The 21,376-nt window shown below is 31.9% G+C and overlaps 1 protein-coding gene across 2 annotated transcripts in view; it reads right to left on the bottom strand.

Moving 5' to 3' along the window:
- Window positions 1-525: 525 nt before the first annotated feature.
- LOC127702109 (cell adhesion molecule DSCAM-like) overlaps window positions 526-21,376 on the bottom strand; it is a 58,213-nt gene continuing 37,362 nt past the window's right edge. Inside the window, exons 20-39 of one of the 2 annotated variants that reach the window (XM_052206164.1) lie at window positions 21,205-21,360; window positions 20,681-20,814; window positions 20,154-20,307; window positions 19,726-19,840; window positions 18,559-18,713; window positions 17,471-17,488; window positions 16,690-16,788; window positions 16,027-16,212; window positions 15,489-15,664; window positions 14,247-14,367; window positions 13,366-13,536; window positions 11,743-11,985; window positions 11,356-11,474; window positions 9,559-9,688; window positions 8,143-8,274; window positions 6,163-6,405; window positions 5,766-5,922; window positions 5,040-5,191; window positions 4,590-4,743; window positions 526-2,750 (exon numbers count right to left, since the gene is read on the bottom strand). In XM_052206164.1, coding sequence (XP_052062124.1) covers window positions 2,654-2,750; window positions 4,590-4,743; window positions 5,040-5,191; window positions 5,766-5,922; window positions 6,163-6,405; window positions 8,143-8,274; window positions 9,559-9,688; window positions 11,356-11,474; window positions 11,743-11,985; window positions 13,366-13,536; window positions 14,247-14,367; window positions 15,489-15,664; window positions 16,027-16,212; window positions 16,690-16,788; window positions 17,471-17,488; window positions 18,559-18,713; window positions 19,726-19,840; window positions 20,154-20,307; window positions 20,681-20,814; window positions 21,205-21,360 — 2,912 coding nt within the window. In that variant the 3' untranslated portion in view covers window positions 526-2,653. The remainder of the gene's footprint in view (window positions 2,751-4,589; window positions 4,744-5,039; window positions 5,192-5,765; window positions 5,923-6,162; window positions 6,406-8,142; window positions 8,275-9,558; window positions 9,689-11,355; window positions 11,475-11,742; window positions 11,986-13,365; window positions 13,537-14,246; window positions 14,368-15,488; window positions 15,665-16,026; window positions 16,213-16,689; window positions 16,789-17,470; window positions 17,489-18,558; window positions 18,714-19,725; window positions 19,841-20,153; window positions 20,308-20,680; window positions 20,815-21,204; window positions 21,361-21,376) is intronic. The other variant, XM_052206165.1, reaches the window with a different exon arrangement.

Genomic DNA, 21,376 nt, shown 5'->3' on the forward strand with positions numbered 1-21,376 from the left:
TCGTTGTTGAAGGCCTAACAGTGCCCAAAGTTGTTTGCATCCTCGTCCTTAATGTCTTTGTTGAAAAGTTGTCTCATTGGCAATCCTACCACATGTCCTCCTATTTATTGTTATAAGCATTGGTTTACAAAACATTAAACAAAATACAAAGATTGAGCAACAGAAACAATACCGAACTAAGACAACAGTAGTTTACCGATTTTAAAATCTCGTAGATCGGGTAGAAAGAGACAAATCAAGGTAACAAATTTAGCTGAGAAAATCGCAAAATTTTTAAGAACAACAAGACCGGGTGCGTGGATAGGGTCAGCGTCTCCTGATAGGCATATATCAGCCGTTAAGCGAATTCACACTCCGTCAAAATGTCATTATCAGTAAAATTACAGGTCAGATGTCTTTACTGGTATCTTAAGATCAAAACCACACAAACATATCGCTAGTGAGTTGAGACACCAAGGATTAACATTGATGCGCCAGAAGTGTAACATGTATTATTCGTTAAAGTTTAAAATGAAAAAGAACAAATTCTATTAATTCAACTCTTTATATCAATATATTTTATAACAAAATGTCATATGTAACTGTTATATATAACTTACAAATTACATATCACCATATTACATCAATTATTCCATTGCACTTCTTCTGAATTTCAGTATCAAAGAGGTATCAATGCATCTTACATTCCATAGATTCCATTTACTTTAAAAATTAATTGTACTTATATGATTGAAAGGAAGATAAGTTTTCCAAATCTAATCTTAAGATATAACTCAAGATTATAAAAAAAAACAAATGTTCATGGAAAAAGGAATGTTGGTTGCTTTATCGGCAAAGAAATAATTCGATTCTATTTATTATGCTGATTGAATCTTTTTGATCTATTTCTTGTACTGCTATGCTTGAGTCATTTTGAAACGATAGCATTATCATTCAAACGAGTTTGAAATTAGAAACAAAAATCTGTAAAGATATTATTTGATAAATCAATTTGTTACGTTTGTATACAACAATTCTAGAATGACCTTATTTTTCACTTCTCTTAAATTTTAATCATAGTGATTTAATTTAAGACGGAGAATAACAGCTATGCCAAGTTATAACCATATGGTTTAAAAGTAAACGTACGAATTTTGAAGCAGAAAAGAAACGCCTGTTTTGCTTGAAATAATCTAATCGTGTGATTGATTAAGAGTAGTCAAAAATATTATCACAAATAGGAAACACAATTCAACATTCATAACTCACATTTGCACTACTTTATACAATGAAATTTCTCTATACAAAACAAACACATGTAAACATAACTTAGAAATATTGCACTTTTGCTTTATCACGAATCACATGAGAAAAAACGAAAACTAAATAATAAATATGACTTTGTCAAAATAAAAATAAAAATAGCAAAACTAAATAAATAAAACATGGCAGTGGTTTACAATTTGACTAGAAAAAAACAAAGATAAGTATCTAATGACAACTTATATTTATGGTATTTACAAAGACTTATTAAACATTAAAAAACATTGTCATAATGCATAATAATGAACAAGTTTTTTACTTTAACCTATTGGTAAAGTAAAACCAATATGAATATATGCCATGATTAAACATTTCAATAATGAGTGACAGGTACAAAATATGTATTTAACACTGACAGCGATGCATAAGTTTAATATAAGGATTCAAAAAGGAGGACGAAATTGGCAATGTAAACACCAGACTTCTCTTTGTAAATACTTAATATATTGCTAAAGCCGTATCCATTAAGGATAATTGAAAAAAAAACTAAACCAAAACAACAACATAACACAACCATATTAATAACAATAATGATAAATACTGTAAAGTCATTTACCTGATGGTTATCATATTTAGTGGGCGATGAGTAAGAAGCAACAGTGATTTACTTATGTACAAGAAACAGTTGTTGCTTCATTTAGTTTGATTTAAAACAACCATTCCATTCTATAGAATCTAAGCAGAATGATTAGTTTTAGTTTCTGAGAGTCATGGTTTGACTCTACTAAAAAAACCCGAAACACGATTATGAAACATATAATAATGCGTTATTGATAAAACCAAAAACAGAGAAAAAGGAAAATCAAAATGCCCAATGTCATGTTTCACATCCCAAAAATTGCTCTATAAATATCCGACATGAGGTCGATAAATTATAAATTGACAGTTCATCATGTAATCATAAAATAACATGAATATCAATATAAAGTATATTTGTAAACATAAATTATGATCTAATATTTACACATTAAACATAAATACTGATTTGATATTACATGCTAAACATAAATACTGATGTGATATTTACACACTAATCGTTTTGATCTTTAATATTTAACCAGCATTTGCATATTAAATATACAAAGGCACAATGTTTCAAATGCTTAAACATCTTATTATTTATTTGGTTACTGTTTTTGACAACTGAACTTAAACGTTTGCAAGGTTCACTTGCTTCAAGACATTCATTGTCACTTCATTAACAGAAAGACAAGTTTTGTGACAACGTAAGGGAATCATTTTACGATTTAACCTATCGCATATCAAGAAAATATTCCTCTGATACATATTAATCATCTGGCAACGACTAAATACTGATTACCACATACAATATTTTGTTTGGTCACTTAATTTAAACTATAGTAAAATCGTCTGTGTAGCCTTTGTCTGAGGACCTTGTTCTGTCTGTTAATATCACAGCACCTCCAATTTCTACAGGTCTATAATGCCTACAATGTAACAAACAATGACAATTAAAGTGTTTTTAGAAACAAAAGTTAGGTTCCCCGTTCTAATACAAACTTTTTTTTCTATTGGAAACCATGATAAATCAATTTATGTATTCGCCAATTTTTTTGGCATGGTCAAGCTACCCAATTAAATTCTTGCTGATCATAAATGAATATAGTATTGTTCACTTATACATGGTGTGAAGTCGTTATTTCAAGACTGGTTTCATTCTGATGAGAGGTACAAAAAATTTTACGTTAATATGTTTTGCGATGCACTGATACATAGATGGTAGAGAGACGAAGAGGATATGTCAAATCAAATCCCTACGTATGTGGAGAGACTCAATTCTAACGTGTAGTCCCGTTTTTCGTTAATGGTGAATTGAAATACTCAATAAAACTTGACCAATAGAAAGTTGTCAATGCATTTTGCATTTACCGATGCGAACCACTTTCTGGTATTTGTTTTTGTATGCTTCTAAAAAATTTGAAAAAGTTAATGGTCTATCTTCAATTTTACCTAGGGTAAGCCTCAATTTTCAGATATTCACTCCGCTATGCTTCACAAAAATATGGCCAACCAATGATCAAAATCTCAAAAATCAACTTACTGTTATGAATTACTTCTTAGTCAACATTAAAATGAAAATTGTTCACTTTATCCCTGGATTTTATTTTAGGGGTACTTGACAAAAGAAAGTTGGGGCATGACAAAATTGAAAACAATAAACATGGAAGACAGCAACACACGACAACCATTAAATTACAGGAACCTGACTTTTGACAGGCAAATAAAGAATGTGGCGGTGTTAAACATGTAATGGGCGCTCCACCAATAGTTCCAAAAGAAAATATGTGACCAAATCCTCTGGAATTCCGAACGTTATCTTTATATCGTTATTTTATAATGTGAGAGAAACTATGATTATGGTCACTTTACAAAAAAAAATTGTTGTTGTTGGTTGCAATTATTTTATAGTCTATTTTGAGTTTATTCACATCTTTCGAAGATTTCGGACAATAAACTACTTCACATAAGGTAAAGACGCTTATCTTTTGTTAAAAACTATATGTTGACCTCTAGATATTTAATAGTTTTTATGTCGTTGAATTGCAGTTTCATTTACGTATATCGCACATATGCTTTTTCATCAGCAGTCCAGTAGCACTTCTGTGCTAAAATGAAATATCATTTTTGTAAATTTACTATTGAGTCTTGTGTAGACAAAACACGCGTCTTACGTAACAAATTATTAAAATGGTATTACAAAAAAGTACTAACAAAAATAAGAACTCCAAGGTAGATTCAAAAAGGGGGAAGTCCATAAAAACTGACAAATCAAACGTTAGACTATATCAACCAACAGAACGAATGGAAAACATATTCTTGACTTTGTACAGGCATTTTTCGAAGAAACTGGTGGGTTAAATATGGTTTTATAGCTAGCTAAACATCCCACTCGTATGACAGTTGTTTATAGTAACGATATATTCACAAAATTTGTTGAGCAACCCAAACAGACATAACTGGTTAATTTAATAATGTTGGATTCCAGCAGCTAAAACTGTGTAAACATACAACACGACTGATTGAAAATTATTGTAGTTTATAGTTAATCTGACAAAGACGTACAAAAAGAGAACGAAGTTTTGTTCATATGTGAAGACAGAAATTTTTCGAAATCGCGAATCTCTAAAAAAAAAACAAAACGTAAAAAATATTAACAAAAAATGAGATTAAGTGAAAAGGAATGGTACATAATCTTAACAAATAATCAAATCAGTTGACCGACAGTGTCTGCTTTTTCTACGGTGAATTGACTTAATTGTATATACCTATCCAACAGTCTGACAGCTTCTTCGTCCTGTTCTGTTGAACTTGCTAAACCCTGTCTTGCAAAAGAGGCCACCAGTGGTTTGTTTTCATCACTTAATGGTGTCTGTAAACTGACATCATATCTAGTTTTTGTATGAGGTGTAGATCTGCCTACTATCAAAATATAAACATCCCTCAATTTATATTAAACGATAGTTACTTTATGTCACAAACTATCTGAGACAATTTGCAAAGTATCAAAACAAAAAAGAACAAAATTTGATTACTAATTTCAAACAAAATCTTTTTTACATCAACAATTGTTATTATAAATCACTTATATGTCAGCACTTAAGCTAAAACATGTGATACTTGTTTTCTATAAAGTAATCCTAAGTCAATAATTACTTAGCAATTTATTGTCATAGGATGTCATTTAACATCAAGAATATTAGATTAACATAGCTTACCTCTTTTACTTATGCTGTAGTCTGATTCAGGATAACTTTCATGTGGATATGAAAGATAACCTTCAGATGGACTGTATAGCGGTGGCGTTTCTTTGCCTCCAAATGTATAAGTTATCTCTTCACTGCTCGTTGTGCTATTCATACTAGGCGTTCTAAAATAAATAAGTGATTATTTCATTTACAACGACAAATGAAGAATGTTCAATGAGGATCAATTAGTAACATAACAATTGTGTGAAAAAAATAATATTTGGAGGGTTCAAATTTCGTTATTTCATCATTAAATCCTATCATATTTACTAATAAATTCGTGTTCCGGCGATTATTTAAATTTAAAATCTGTACCCACGAAATCGACGAAAATTGGCATCAAACAAAGATACATTAATCTAAAGAATAACCCTTGCAAGTGTTTTCAGTACCCTATGGTAGCATCATTGTATTATGGACCATTGGGATTCAATATTAAGGTATAGATCTTAACAGCAGGCATGTTTGTATCCGACTGATTGTCCCCGCGGGTATTTACTGTATCCAAGGACACAATGAGGTCTTTAATTTTTATAAACTTACAGATTTTTCCCAAATTGTTCTCATAAATAAAATAAAACTAACATTTCACTCATCTGCCCTTACTTTTTGTTGAAGCTATGTTTATTTTTCAAAGTAAAAATATTTTAAACGAAATCATCTGCAAATACTGATATGTAGAAAATGAACAAATACCTCTTTACATTTTGGGAAACATTTCTTTTTCCTGTCAATTGACCCCTTTGTTTAGTTTTATGTTTCCCTCTCGTTTTCCGTGGATGTACAGTAGACTGTTTTCCAATTTCTGTCACGTCTGTTTCTATGTCTATCTTCTGTCCTGTCCATTTCTTATCTGAAACGAAAAAGAGATTTGAAAAAATGCTTAGTTTGGATTAGGGTTTTTGCTAGCCTTTTTTATTTCCAGCATTTCAATATGTCGAGGATTGAAATATAATGTCTTACATTTCTCCGCGTTACACAGAATAAGACAACCCTCCCCCACCCCCCAATGTTCATTTATTTATAACCGAGAAGCCTTTTGAAATGATCGTTGTGTGTCTTATATATGCTCCCGTTGTAAAAAAAACATTACCTTGTTTAGGTCGAAATTGGCAAGCTGCCTCTCTTTGTTCATTGGGTTTAGGTGGTGATTGGGTGAATTGAAGAATACCAGGTTCACCAGGACTATCAGTAAGCTGTGAACTAGTATCCTGTTGTGATTCATAAAGGACAGACGGTGGAGGATTACGCCTAGCATTCTCTAACGCTTCCAATAGTTCATCACGGCTTGAAGATACTGTCGTAACACTTGATATAATACTATGTCTTAAACTTGCTGCAAAAAATAGAAAAGTTGAACACTGTGATAGATGTAATTCTCTCATTTTGTTTCGGTTACCTTGCTCTAGTGTTAATTTTATTGTGTTTTTAACAGATTTGTTTTAAAAATGTGTTTAATTTTGTGACTATTTTCAGATATCAAAGTCCTACCTCCCAAATTTAATTATTGCCTTTAATGATTTGAAAAGACCGTATACCCTAATGATTGCAATGTTGGTAACATTCAATGTAAAAATAGATTATTAATGCATCAAAGTCAGCTTTGGTGACGTTAATTAAAGTTTATGATATTCGCATGACGGGTGATGCATGCATATCAGGAGACCCTAATCAAGTACTGGCACCCAGTATCGCTCCGTTTTGAATGGATGCGATTCCATTAGATTTTTCTATTAGTAAGTAAATCTCAAATAGATTTTCGATAAACTATTTCTTAAATAACCCCATCATCATGGTAATGGGCCTGTCTCAAATCATCAACCCTACAAGAGGACATGAGTGGTTTTCTTTTGTCGTTTCGTAAAAGAGGGGCGAAAGATACCAGAGGGACATTCAAACTCATAAATCGAAAATAAACTGACAACGCCATGGCTAAAAAAGAAAAAGACAAACAGACAAACAATAGTACACAAAACATAACATAGAAAACAAAAGACTAAGCAACACGAACCCCACCAAAAACTGGGGGGATCTCAGGTGCTCCGGACGGGTAAGCAGATCCTCCTCCACATGTGTTGCGTCATTCGGAGGATTTGATGGGATGGCAGTTTTTTTTATAGAACCCGATAAATTTATTAACCTGTCTATTGTTGAAGCCCGTGCGTCTTTTGTTTTTATGTTTGTGTCTGGTTACTGTTTCTTTGAAAAATACCCAATATCACTGTTTATTATTTTTTCAAAAATGCAGATGTCCATTATGACAGAAATAGTGTACTTTTACTAGTATTACCTTTTAAATGAGCAATATGACCTTCATTAATGAAAGAGTTCTGTGATAAGTTTTAATTCCTAATACAGTATACGAAAAGGCTTTCTGTCAGAATTTGAATCACGATCTTAAAATACATTCTCTTATGGTAGTGGCCTGTTATCTATTTCTTGCATGAAGAGATATATCTCATATTACACTGCACGGAGTGTAATACGAAAAGGTGATACGAAAACTGCGTTACTTTGATTGGCTTATCCAGCATCATGAGACGATATTACGACATTTCCATTGGCTATTCGTTAGGTCATTGATAACGTTCAAAGGTTAAGACGATGCGCATTTCGTCATGGCAACGAAAATATGTGATTTCTTCAATAGTATACAAAACACTCACAATTTTCACTTGTAAATCTTCTTTTTGCCAAATTTTATTACATTCTGAAGCGTACAAAAAGTTTTAGAATGTCTGAAGTTAAAGTTTGACGCCGGCAAAGGACATAGGAGGTCACTCATGGTATGTGCAAAAGACTAGACCAACGATTCGCTGAATTTTTAATTTAACATAAAAACACAAAAAGAGTGTTGACTATAAGAGAAATAGGTTTAGCAACTCGTGAGAATTGGATATCGGCTTATATCAAATCTCGTTTTCTAATTTAAATAGTAATAATAAACTCGCCGAAGGTTCATTTATTATTATATTGAAATTAAATAACTCGAGTTGACATCAAGCGATATCTAATTCTCACTTGTTATGAAACCTATAAATAAATGATGTTATCTTGACATTTTGTGTTTTACCTTTATCATCAGAAGCATGATGTGGTGTATTCCTGACTTTTCCGTATAAGTTGTGTTGTCTTCCATGACTAGTTGTGAACAACGCGTGTATTTGATCTGCACTGGCATATTTACGTGGGCTCAAAGCCATACCTAAAGAAACAGATGATATCGATATGTAGGTTCGTATATGCATAATTAAAAAGATAATTTATTGCTCGTCATCAAGTACTAAACATTATAATGTAAATAAATGAGAGTAAAGCGTGTATTTGATATCTGCACTGGCATATTTACGTGGACTCAAAGTCATAACATAAAGAGACAGATGATATCGATATGTAGGTTGTATATGCATAATAAAAGATTAGTTATTACTAGTATTTGTCAGCAAGAAAAAGCCCCAAGCAACATCGTTTTAAGTGTAAATCACATTACATAAACTGCTTGATATAGGTATTAGGTATTGACAATTCACTTGGAAATTCGACATTTACCCCTATGACACTTACAAAGGAATAAATCCTGAGTAAACACAGGTCTGTTCTATGCGCCTTTGGATCCTCATTCAATGTATTAGATACCTACATTACATAAATGTCCTTACAAGCAAAGTTTTATTGCTGGGCCATCCAAGTCCTCCTAGAAACCTTTTTCTAGACTTCCCTTTTTTAAATTTACCTTGGACTTTTTTGTTAATATTTTTTTTATCTGTAATCAAAGCCGGCTCCAAAGTTCTTATGAAACTATCTACTCTAGGGGCGATGTTAATCAGATGTGGATACTAAAAGATTCCAAAGATCTGTTAGAGTACATACAGTCTAAGTCTCTTTCCTCTTGCAATAAGATTATAACATTAAGACATTTCTACCCTTTTCACAAAAATTACCATTTCTAGACTAAAAGAAAAAATTAAAAAAATGGTCCTGGTTTGTTTCATAAAAAAGAATGGCCAAAGTACATGCAAGCATCTTGTCTTAGGGAGGGATAAATCGTACGCTGTTAAAACACTCGAATTCAAACAAAATTTTTTCTGAAACTGACATTATCAAGTTGCATGATTTCTTGATTGACAACATATTTGTTATGTTTCGAGGACGTGTTTTTCAACAAACAATCGGCCTTCCCATGGGAACCAACTGTGCTCCTCTTCTTGCCGACTTGTTTCTATATTCATACGAGGCAGAATTCATACATGAGCTTCTTCAGAAGAATGAAAAGAAGCTTGTATTATCCTTTTACTCCACATTATTCAAACGAAAAAGCAATCCGTCTGATGTAGGGAACGCACTTGTACGTCATCTTATCATTTTTATACAAAACTACTAATTTTCTAACACCTTACAAGAAGCTTATGATATATCATTAATGATTTCCAATAAACAAGTCATATTAGTTGCATTTTCAAATAATCATTGTAAAATTTGAAAACCATACCTTCATTGTCATATCCCTCGGTGTTGGATGTTGGATTAATGTTTGGAGGTTTAACAGGAGGAACTGGGGCTAATTTCTCAGGATATTTTGTCTTCTGCTTATAAAATGGCACGTACGGCTCGGTCAGCATCTAAAAAGAGGAAAATAACATTGAAAGATAACCTGCAAGACAATAAAAAAACTATAAATAATATGTTGTTTCCTACTTGTAACATTCGAAAAGGAAAGAGTCAAATGAGGCAATCTTTAATCCCTGTTGCTCCCATCACTAATTCAAAAATTACAAAGCATAACAGAATCTACCATATATTATCCTCTATCCCAAAGATATGTGTCAATAATGACATATTTGAATTTTGTCTCACACACTTGATCTCGGCATTAAAAATTTCGAATAAACAACTAAAGTGAAAAGACAGAAATTGCAATAATTTGCCACAATTGAAATTTTGAATAAATTTATAAAACTAGATGCTCTAAAGAGCCTGTGTTGCTCGCCTGCATCTTCAACAATGACAACTTTACAGTAAAGATCATCATTAACGAGGAATAACTCTATTAAGGGTTAACTGACAATTTCAGTCATGTTGACATATTTGTAGATCTTATCCTGCTGATATTTTTTTCCTTTTGAAGTTTCTATTTATGTGTTAAAGTTTTCAAGAAAATAGGCAAAAATGCATAAAAATGTTAAAAATTATCATTTGAAGGACAATAACTCAAATAAAGAGTCAACTGAAGATTTCGGCCATAATGGCTTATTTGTAGATCATGTATTGATGATCATTTGTGCTATTTACAGTTTCTATCTATCTATAACAGTTTTCAAGATAACAAGTAAAATGGTGAAAATCATCATTAAAGGGCAATAACTTCAATAAGGAGTCGAATAACTATTTCGGTTATGTTGACTTTTGTGTAGAAATTGTCTTGCTGGTCATTTTAAAGTCTCTATCTTTCTATTATAGTTTTCAAAATAATAGGCCAAGAATGAAAAAAATGGGAAAAAAAAATCATCATTAAAGGGCAATAACTCTAATAAGTAGCCGACAGAAGATTTCGGCTATTTGACTTATATGTAGACCTTGCCGTGCTGAACATTCTCCCTCTTTAAAGATTCTATTTATCTATAATAGTTTTTAAGATATTAGGCAATAACGCAACAAATTGGTAAAAATCGTCATTAAAGGGCAATAACTTTAATAAGGAGTCATGTTAACTTATTTGTAAATCTTGTCTTGCTGATCATTTTTGCCCTTTAAGTTTCGAGATAATAGGCAACAATTTTAAAAATGGTAAAATTTTTCATTGAAGGGCAATGACTCCTATAAGAAGTTTTGACATACATTGACAATAGGAAGAGCTCAACATTCTGAACATTTTTACCCATATCAATTTTTTTTTATTTATAGTGATTTTCGAAATAATAGGCAAAACTTGCATTTTACCCCTATGTTCTATCTATAGCCATGTCGACCATCTTTTTTGATAGGCGATATCATCGTCAGTTTCAGAGGAGAAGATTTTTGTAAGGGTTAACGGACGACGAAGGCCAGGTGAGCTAAAAAGCATTGAAAAAGTTTACATGTTCGGCAATATCAAGAGACAAATGATGGCTCTTAGCATACTTTCGTTTCTATGTCCAATTCCGTTATTACGCATATAATAATTCCCACTTAGGACAACTTATCAAAAATTTCGTTAAGGTGTAGCAAGTGACTTGAGAAATGTTACACTTAGACCAACGTTTGATGTTTTTGAAATTGCCACGCGTTTAATGATTTTGAAAATACTTACAGCTCTTTGAGCTTCTGCCTTTTCAAGACTTATATCATCCATATCGTTTGTTGTTCTTTCTGTAAGTGCTTGCTTCATTTCATTAAACGTTGCATAAGGATTAATGTTACCATCGTCATCTAGAATGAACATAAGTAAAACTGCATGACATTTAATTTTTTTTTCAGACTTGAACTATTACTCATTAGGAAAGAGAAAAACACTTTCTTTTAATATGTACATTTAAAAACTCATAACGTTTAGCAGAAAGGCTATATATAGATGAAAGCTGTCTAGTATTTAATATCATCGTGAATAAAACTAATAAAAGTGATGTGATTATTCTCTTCAATATAATGTTTATAACTGTAATGCATCTGGTTGTGATCATAAAGACCGTTTCCATACCTGATTTTTCAAATGATCCATTTTCACTATTACTTTTACTCGTGTCCGTGTTAAACAACCACGATGGACTGTTTTCTAGTAAATTGTCATCCGAGTTCAAGGACATCAGAAGGTTTACATTTCTTTTGGTGAAAGGTTCGGAATTGCCACTGCTGCTGTCGTAGTCACAGTTTAATCTTTTGTCAAGATCGTTCATAAGGGAAGTTTCTGCTGTAATGTCTCGTCGGAGATTTGAAGATAATTCTGTAACATAATTTATGAATAAAATTGTCAAATATTAGATTTTTAATTTCTGCGGCATAACTTAACAATAATTCTTTATGAATATAAAGCACTCCGTTTACGAAAATTGTTTTATTCAAAAAACAATTGGGGGAAATACAGGCAATCAAAGTACAACTTAACCATATTTCGTATTAAATATATTGTTTGACTTATAACGTCATCAAAAGAAAGATATAATTTTCAAATGAAAATACAACTCATAGGTTTATTAAACATGCAGTTGAGATCAATTCTAACCTCTCTTAAAATCTGTTCAAGAACAGTTTGTAGAACAGTCCCCTTAACCCATGAAGAACAGCTTCTGACAGAAGTTTTTTTTATCCTAGAACAGTTTTGGGTCATCAATGCTCTTCATCTTTAGGCCTGGCACCTTTGATAACTATTAGCTTGTCGTAATGTTCTATTGTATTTTTTATTTGTGTGTTTTTCTGTTCTGTATGTTCTTCCATTTATTTGTATTGTAGTCCTGTCATGTAATGTTGTCATTTTAGTGTTATATTCAGGTTCAACCCACCATTTTTTCTTAAAATGTCCTGTACCAAGTCAGGAAAATGGCTATTGTTATCTTATAGTTCGTTTCTGTGTGTGTTGCATTTTAGTGTTTCTGTTGTATCTTTGTTCTCCTCTTATATTTGATGTGTTTCCCTCAATTTTAGTTTGTAACCCGGATTTGTTTTTTCTCAATCGATTTCTGAATTTCGAACAGCGGTATACTATTGTTGCCTTTATTGGACAATTCAAAACGAGAACAGATATTGATAGTTCTATCCTAGAACAGTTTTGGACAGTTCGACACTAGAACTGATTCTAACAGTTCTTTGACATATCTTTCTGCCAGTTTTAGAGAGAAGTTACAACAAATTCCAACTGTAATCACACACGTGCTTAACCGCTAAGCCATTGTAGGTGGACGTTTACAAATACTTCAAAACATGATGTTCATTAACCTCCTTTGCTAATTGAACTTAATATTTTGACCCTTGGAACAATTACCTGTATTTTTTGGTTACAAAAGAACAATAGTATCTTTAAATAATTTGAATTGTTCTACACATGCAAAACGCTGCCTGTTTTTATCTATCATCCTGTTTATGCTTCAGTAATCGTAGGCTTCTTTTCTGATTGGTAAAGTTGACCTTTAATAGAATGATTTGATATTTTAGCACTTGAAAATTTATATCTCATAAATGTTACGAGATAAAAAACTTGTGTTGATGTAATTATTTTACACATGCACACCGCATGTGCTTGCCAAATTAGTTAAAATCTATTCAGTTGCAATATTTGCAGAAACTGTAGCATATATAAACAATAAGGAAATATTGTATGTAAACTTACTAAATGTATCTTTGAGTCTGAGTAATTCTCTTTTCCTTTTGCAATAAAGTAAAACTCCAACCAGCAGTACACAGGTTGATACAATACCAGCACACAGAGGAATCATCACAATTTCCTTTTCATAAAATCTTCTCTCATATTTGTTAGATATATAGATAGGAGTTATTAGTTCTGAAATTAAAAAAACGTTAAACATTACTATCACATTCTTCTCACGTGAACAGTTACACATAAACAAACTCATCATTGATACCAGGATAAAAAAATTTGTATGCCAGACGCGCTTTAAATTTATTTTGAAAGGTGCTACATTGTACATGAAGTATGATTAGCTTACATTACTGTTTAGTCCAGTTTTTGTAATATCCTTTTGGCGTGGCTCGGTACTTATGCATCCTGCCATTGTATTGTTGTGCTGTGGTAATTTTTTGTATTCTTGTCTTTCAGTTTTGTTTATGTGCTTTGTCTATATGCCATTTTGTTTTTCGTTGTTGACAGATTTGTTGGTTTTTATAGTGATGAAGATTATAACACAATGTGGACTGCTGTACCCCTATTTTTGACATTTTTACCTATTATGTCTGTTTGTTTTGTTCACACATTGGTGTCAGTATAAAAAAATTTTATGCGACTGTCATACAAGTGAGAGGTTTAGCTAGCTATAAAACCATGTTTAATCCACCATTTTCTACATAATAAAATGCCTATACCAACTCAAGAATATGACAGTTGTTTTTGAGCTTTTGATTTTGCCATTTGATGAGGGACTTTCCGATTTGAATTTTCCTTGGAGTTCGGTATTGTTGTTATTTTACTTTTTTCCGTGTGACACATTTTTTTTAAATATACATTTAATTTGTAGAAGGAGAAATTGTACACACCTCCATGATAGTTAAGGGTTGCAAACTCTAAAGGACCTTCTGTAGAACCAGCGTCACTGTATGCTGTAACGATCATTTTATACCAAGTAGCTGGATGAAGGTCCAACACACGGAACAATGTCTGTAAAACAATAAAGACATTTATGTGTTAGGTTGAAATTAAAATTAGTATCAATGTTTAAAAGCCGAATTAAACTATATTTTTTGTCATACAATAGATACCTCAGCGTTAAATGATTCACTCGGCTGAGTGTTGTTTTTTGTATAATTTACCACTAAACTTATCGGAAAAACAATATAATTGAGTACTGGCAAATATCGGTTTGCAACGCAAAATCGTGGTGCGTCTGTTTGAATTAGGGAATTTTGTCAGTGGAAGTTGTATAATATGGTTTAATGAAGGAGGCATAGACGTTGCTGATATATATTATTTAATTCCTACCCAACGATTGTCCCTTAACAGAGAGGCCAAAGATACCAAAGGGACATTCATACTCATAAGTCAAAAATAAACTGACAACGCCAATTGCTAAAAAAGAAAAAGACCAACAGGCAAACAACGGTACACAAAACACAACAAGGAAAACTAAAGACTGAGCAACACGAACCTCACCAAAAACTGGGGTTGATCTCAGGTGCTCCGGAATGGTAAGCAGTTTCTGCTCCACATGTGGCACCTGTCGTGTTGCTCCTGTCAGTACAAACCTAGTTATAAGTCTATTTCGGTAGGTCACATTCCAGGAAAGGGGATTGTAGTTGCGACAATTGGAACATATCCGCAATCATCTGTGAAACGGATATTCCATAACAGTCAACCAACTCGTGATGGCGTCCGTAAAATTTACGAAGGTATAACTTGAACTTTACCACTTGAAACTCTTGGTTTAAAAGCTTCCTAGTGAGCAGCAACCCTCTATCAAGGAAATCATATTAGGAAATACAAGCCCTGGACTATCGTATCAACTGGGAGATAAATACTCCGTATGCAGGCGCTGGAATGTTGCTACATAGAAATGGAAAGTTCATAATTGGGAAGCTGAAATCACCCCTTTTGTCGTAAAGTTTTGTTTTCAACCGGCCCTCATTGTCAATTTCTAGATGTAAGTCAATATATGAGGCAGACTTAACTGTATCTGTTGTAAAGAAGTATTTTTATTGATTACTATAATGAATTGATACTTTTTCCAATTAAATACTTTAAAAAGTAAGATAAATTTTTAACGATGAATGTAAATTACTTACAACATTCCAGTCAATGTGGTTTGCGACTTCTTTCCATTTGTCATCTCCCCAAACTTGGTACTTTATTGAATAAAATTTGATTGGACATCCAGCTGTAAGCCATGATGTCATATCCAGGTCAACAGAAGTTACATTTGTTGCCTTCAGAAGCATGCTCTTTGCCGGCATTATTGGAGCTGAAACGCATATGTATAAAAAGGTAAATATAATCGGTCATATAATGTTTTTTTCAGCTTTTCTTTCGTATTACTGAAACGTTTTGCTCAAGGGATTAATATAAATTGAGGATTAACAGAAAGAATCTGTTTGTTTTTTATACTGAAATTAGATCAGATAAAAAGTGTGGTAACTAGTAATTGTAAATCAACTATCATTAACCTTTAATTTGAAAAAATACATATGGTATAAGCTGGTTTAAGAAGTCGTATTCAATAACAATACAGACTGTAACAGTTTTTTTTTGTTCACATAATTTTGTAACGGAAAAACAGAGGAATATAAAGCAATATTCTTCCCATTTGAATCAATCGCAACTTACTAGATCCATTGGTCTTAGCTGATACTACATTACTGTCAGGGCTGTCTCCGTGCTTGTTTTGAGCATTAAGTACAAATTTATATGAGGTCCCACACAAAAGACGTGATGCTGTATAAGACCTGTTACTTGACCCCAAGTCCATATGTTTCCATTCTTCATGTTCTTTTTTATATCTCAATGAAAATCCTATAAAAAAAACGAAAAGATGGATACGTCAGTTGTATTTCAATTTTCTTATCTTCATCTCTAAATACTGCAGTATATTCTCAACAATGTATACAAATGTGAGTTTATGAGGACATCTTTGAGCTGCCATATTTTTAGGGTGCAATTACATAATTTGGTTTTTAGAACTTGCCTCAACAAAATTTGTTTACAATTTTATCGTTAAAAATAACTCTGTAATCGATGATTAAATAACCTGTTGTCTTATAACGTTTTCAAATCACCGTTGCAATTAAAATTAAATGAAAATACACAGCTAATTGTTTTAATTTCGTAAATATTATCTGTGCTGTTCCATATGGTAATTAGTTACCAGTAAATTATGCAACACGTGCTTAAAAGGTGTGATATTATTTAGACTTATTAACTTGATTGGTGTACAAAGTAATAAAGCATAGGTGTGTCGCTTATAAAAAAAAAAGAAAAATAATGGCCTACTTTGTATTGGACTGCCGCCATTACTCCCAGATTTCCAGCTGACTTGTATTGTGCTAGCAGTTCCAGTAACAACGTATAATACAGGTGGCTTAGGTGGAGCTGTAAAATACATTATATTTCAGGTACAAATGCAAACAATATTTCAAAACTCATGTCGTGGAAGATATTTCTGGGAAAACCATTCTTTTTTAATTCAACTCTTTACTCATTTATATCAATATTTGTAAAAATTGCAAAACGAGTAAAAACAATAATTAGATTTAATGGTTTTGACACTACTATGTGTCATGAATATTATTCGAAATTATGGTTTCTGTTACCAATAATGTTAAATGATATAAAGTTCTTACATTTGAATGATTATCACAAACAATTTAATCTACTTTTCATCTTTAATTTTCAGATTCAATTTCGTTCGATTTACAACATTTTTACAAGATGCATAGTAGTCATGCAAATGGTGAACTGTAAACTAAATAAATGAGTAAATAAAATGTTCAAATGATTGATGGATAAAGAATAAAAAGTTTAAAAGTAAAAAAATATATGATATTTGGAACTTAAAAGGACTATATAATGATAATGATGAGAAATGGAGTTTGCTTTGCGACAAAAGTCATGATATTTGCACAATCACAATCATATTGAACACAAAGGAAACTTGCAAGTATGAATTATGTTTCGGATGATACAATTACATCATGCAAAACATTGATTCCTTAGAGATAGGTATGACAAAAATCATCAATGGAATCAATGGCATTGTGGTTATTTTACTTACTGCCGATTGTGTTACTGACTGAGTGCATTAAATATAAAAACAAAAGTATTCTAAATATAAATTATGAAGAAATTGCATTCACATATCTCTCATCGTACATTTAAGCTAGTGTATTTATATAGTATACTAGAACACACCCGCGACATTACGGGTCCGTGACTGAATTAAGGTACCTACGCCTTATTTTCAGCCTGGATTTTTAGTATTCGTATTGTCATTTTCTCTGCTTTCAAAATCTTTCTGTTTGAATCCGTTCTGGTTTTCTTACTACCAATTCCAAATACACCGTTTGGTAGTGCGCCTGACAGAGGCGGAACGTACAGATTAGGTAACAGGTAACAAGTACTATTGGTATCGGTATCGGATTCGACCAGGAACTTGTTAATTATTGGTAATATTAATTATGTTGAAAACAAAAGAGCCTGAATTGGTGTAATTTTTAATCAACACAATTGTCCTATATTAGTTATATATAAAGTTGAATCTTTGATTCGTCGTTTTTACGTCATGCCGGCTAACAAATTGGACCTCGTTATTTTAGTATTATAAATATACATTTCACCTCTATTCTTATTATTTATTAAGCATCCTTAAGACCGTAAATGTTATTACTACCACTGGGTCGATACCTCTCTTTCCTTGAGGGTATCACCAGCCCAGTAGCCAGTGCTTCGGTAATTATATGAAAATATGAATACTGTGTTGGAATTTATTTCAAACTAAGGAATATAACTCCCACATGCAAAACTCTGATTCCTTGTGAGACTATGACAATAATTTTTGTCCGTTTGGTTTTATCAGCTGTTTAATTTTAAAATAAGCTTTGGATTTTCAAATATATTGGCCTCAAGCATCACTGAAGAGAAATGTGTTGTCGACATGCACATCTGGTGCATTAAAATTGGAACCGTTTATGTTATCAAAGCATGGTTATTTGCAATCTTGATATTTCTATTAAAAACACATTTTTCTTTGGCTTTAACACGTTTTATTGTTGATCAGTAAGACATATGGACTTATTTAATAATAAAGCTATCTTTTAAGATTTGTTTGTCAGGTTTTTATAGTAACAATGAAAATCAACTCACCTTGGACACTAACGGCATACACTATTTGATCTGTTCCATGAGTGTTTTCTGCATGGCATGTATAATTAGCAGCATCAGATCCTACAACAGCATCAATATACAGTGATCCATCTGGTAAAAACTTAAATCGCTTGTCAGGAACCATAGTTTTACCTCTGAAAACAAATGTCTTATTTATAGCAAATGTATGGTTGTTTTTGACGTAGACTAAACACAAATATAATTTATGTGGCTGTTTTTAATGCAATCTCTGGAACATGTTTTTAAGAACTTATTTATCAATTATTTTTCCATCATAACCTTGCAATACTCCTGCACGATCTATTGTGTTAACCTTCGTTAAGCAAGAACTGACTGTATCAGAATTTAAAGGTTCAAAAACGATTTCAATGTTGCATATTAAAATTATGCAATTGAAATGGCTAAAATACCATTGTTTAGGATGTTTTCAGCCCGTCACAATGTTATAGTGAATGCTTTGAAGATATTGTTTAAGTATTCAAGAATGTTTAGATTGCAGAATATTCGTCTGATCTGTAACTTTACCGAGTGAGATATGTTGGCTAAGGTCGGATTTGCATTGTGGATGGTGTGTGCCTAGTAGGCGACGATTACCCTGTCGACACACATAGTCTCGCTTCTTTTAGTTTAAACAGTATTTATTAAGGAAAAATTATAATAATGAAGTAGTACAATTTTACATAAAATTCAGATATGAGATTAGAAAACAAATTTGGAAAACTTTTATTGATGTGTTTGAGCTTTTGATTTTGCCATTTGATAAGAGACTTTCCGATTTGAATTTTCCTAGGAGTCCGGTATTTTTGTTATTTTACCTTTTATAAATCCGTCTCCCGAAAAAAAATACACCTATTTAACAAACAATATGACGTGCCAACAGTATATTCAGTTTAAGGTAACATATAATAAATCTTAATATATAAATACCAAAAAAACAAAAAACAAAACAAAACAAAAGCAAAAACAACGAAGCTGTTAACTTTTATTTCTTTGATAGACAGTGACTGGAACCACCACACATGTCCGATTATATTCGATAACGGACAATCCACTCGATTTGACATCAATATATATAATTATTATACCTAAGTTATCATTTTCTATTTGCCTTAATTTATATTATTATAAGGCTAATGAATACAATACCTGATTTTCCATGCAATTTTTGGTGAGGGAATCCCTACAGCAAGACATGATAAATTCAACGGGTGATGCCATGGAATAGTCAACACACTTGAAAAACTAGCTATTTTTGCTGAAACTGTAGAGAAAACGACAGGAGTTATAATTCTGAACAACCCACCCAAAGTTTAGATATAGTAAATGAGATCTTTTTTCAAAGTTTTAGAATGTTTTTCAAGTATCAATCTCTTCAGCTCAAATAACGTATTATAAGATATCTATGATGAGTTTATTTAAACATTTGTTCAGAGAGTATTATACATCTTTTAATCAATATTGTGACATTTTGATGAAACTTGATAAATCAAAAACATATTTACAACTGTTAAATTCATTTAAAGTAGTAGTTTACGTATTGATTGTCTTAATATGAATGTAAGAATTGTTCATACCTTTAGATTGTATTGACCCCGATACAATTTGAGTTCGTTTTCCTTCTCCCATCCTTGTATTTGCTGACACTTGAAAAAGGTAATCCAAATTACTTGATAGGTTCGACAACAGAAGAGTTAACTTTGAAGCATCTAATTTCATTGGTGTTTTTTCCTAAATGAAAAGATATAAAGTACATGTATAGAAAAAAAACATGGAAGATATAATTGAAGAAGTGATAATGACAAAATTATAAAGATGTGAAGAAATATGTGCAGGTTTAGATTGCATAAAAGTTCTGTCAATCGAATATTTGTTCTAAACAGTTAAATGTTTAAATACTTTAAAGAACATGAGGAAAAGGTAATTCTACTTTTGAATTTTCAGTAAAATATGTGTTGTGCGTCTCATGCCTGCAATGTCTAAATCTGATATTGTTTCCCTATAAAAAACAATATGTTTGAAACGATTGTTATAACTTTAAGACGAACCTATTATTTTTGAAATCTTAATTGTAATAAAAAGAATTAAATATATATTTCTTTACCTTGTATGTTCCACCTGTGATGTAAACATTATATCGAGTAAGAATTCCGTTACTGTGAAGAGGGGGCTTCCAAGACACCAAAATACTACTATTGTCCACGGGCAGAGCTTTAATATCCGCTGGGCGTTCTGGAACTAAAATTATATAAAAAAATCATATTAGAAATCTTATCATCTCCCTCAGGCAAAGGTGATCTTAGATGGGTTTGACTATTATTTTAATGTCTCTTTTTGTCAAATAACTCTTCATCTTTTTCCGTACAAATGCATGTCTTCCTTTTACATTTTTGGCTTTTAGCGTTCCTGATGGAGGTTATCCAGAAAAGCGCTTCAGACGCCTAATATTTAAACAGCATCATATTTTTAGTGTTAGTTATATAGAAAGGTTAACACTATGTTTTTTATCTGCATATCACAATTCAAATAGATTAAGGTATAGACAATTTATTGAGAAATCATTGTTCTAATATTGTAGACTAAATTTAAAAAAAAAAGCAAAACAGTAGTATTTCGCTCTTTACATACCATCTTGTTGTGTAACTACATATATAGCAGGACTTCTAACTCCTACTCCTTTCCTAGTATATGCAAGTACTTGTAGGCTGTAGTTGGTATATTTGGACAATCCTGTTACAATGGCTTCCAGATTATCAGTTATTAATGTGTTAGCATCACTTTCATCTACAAGAAGTTGACT

The sequence above is a fragment of the Mytilus californianus genome, unplaced genomic scaffold (assembly GCF_021869535.1).
Source record: "Mytilus californianus isolate M0D057914Y unplaced genomic scaffold, xbMytCali1.0.p SCAF_5, whole genome shotgun sequence".
In the NCBI taxonomy this organism is placed as follows: Eukaryota; Metazoa; Mollusca; class Bivalvia; order Mytilida; family Mytilidae; genus Mytilus; species Mytilus californianus.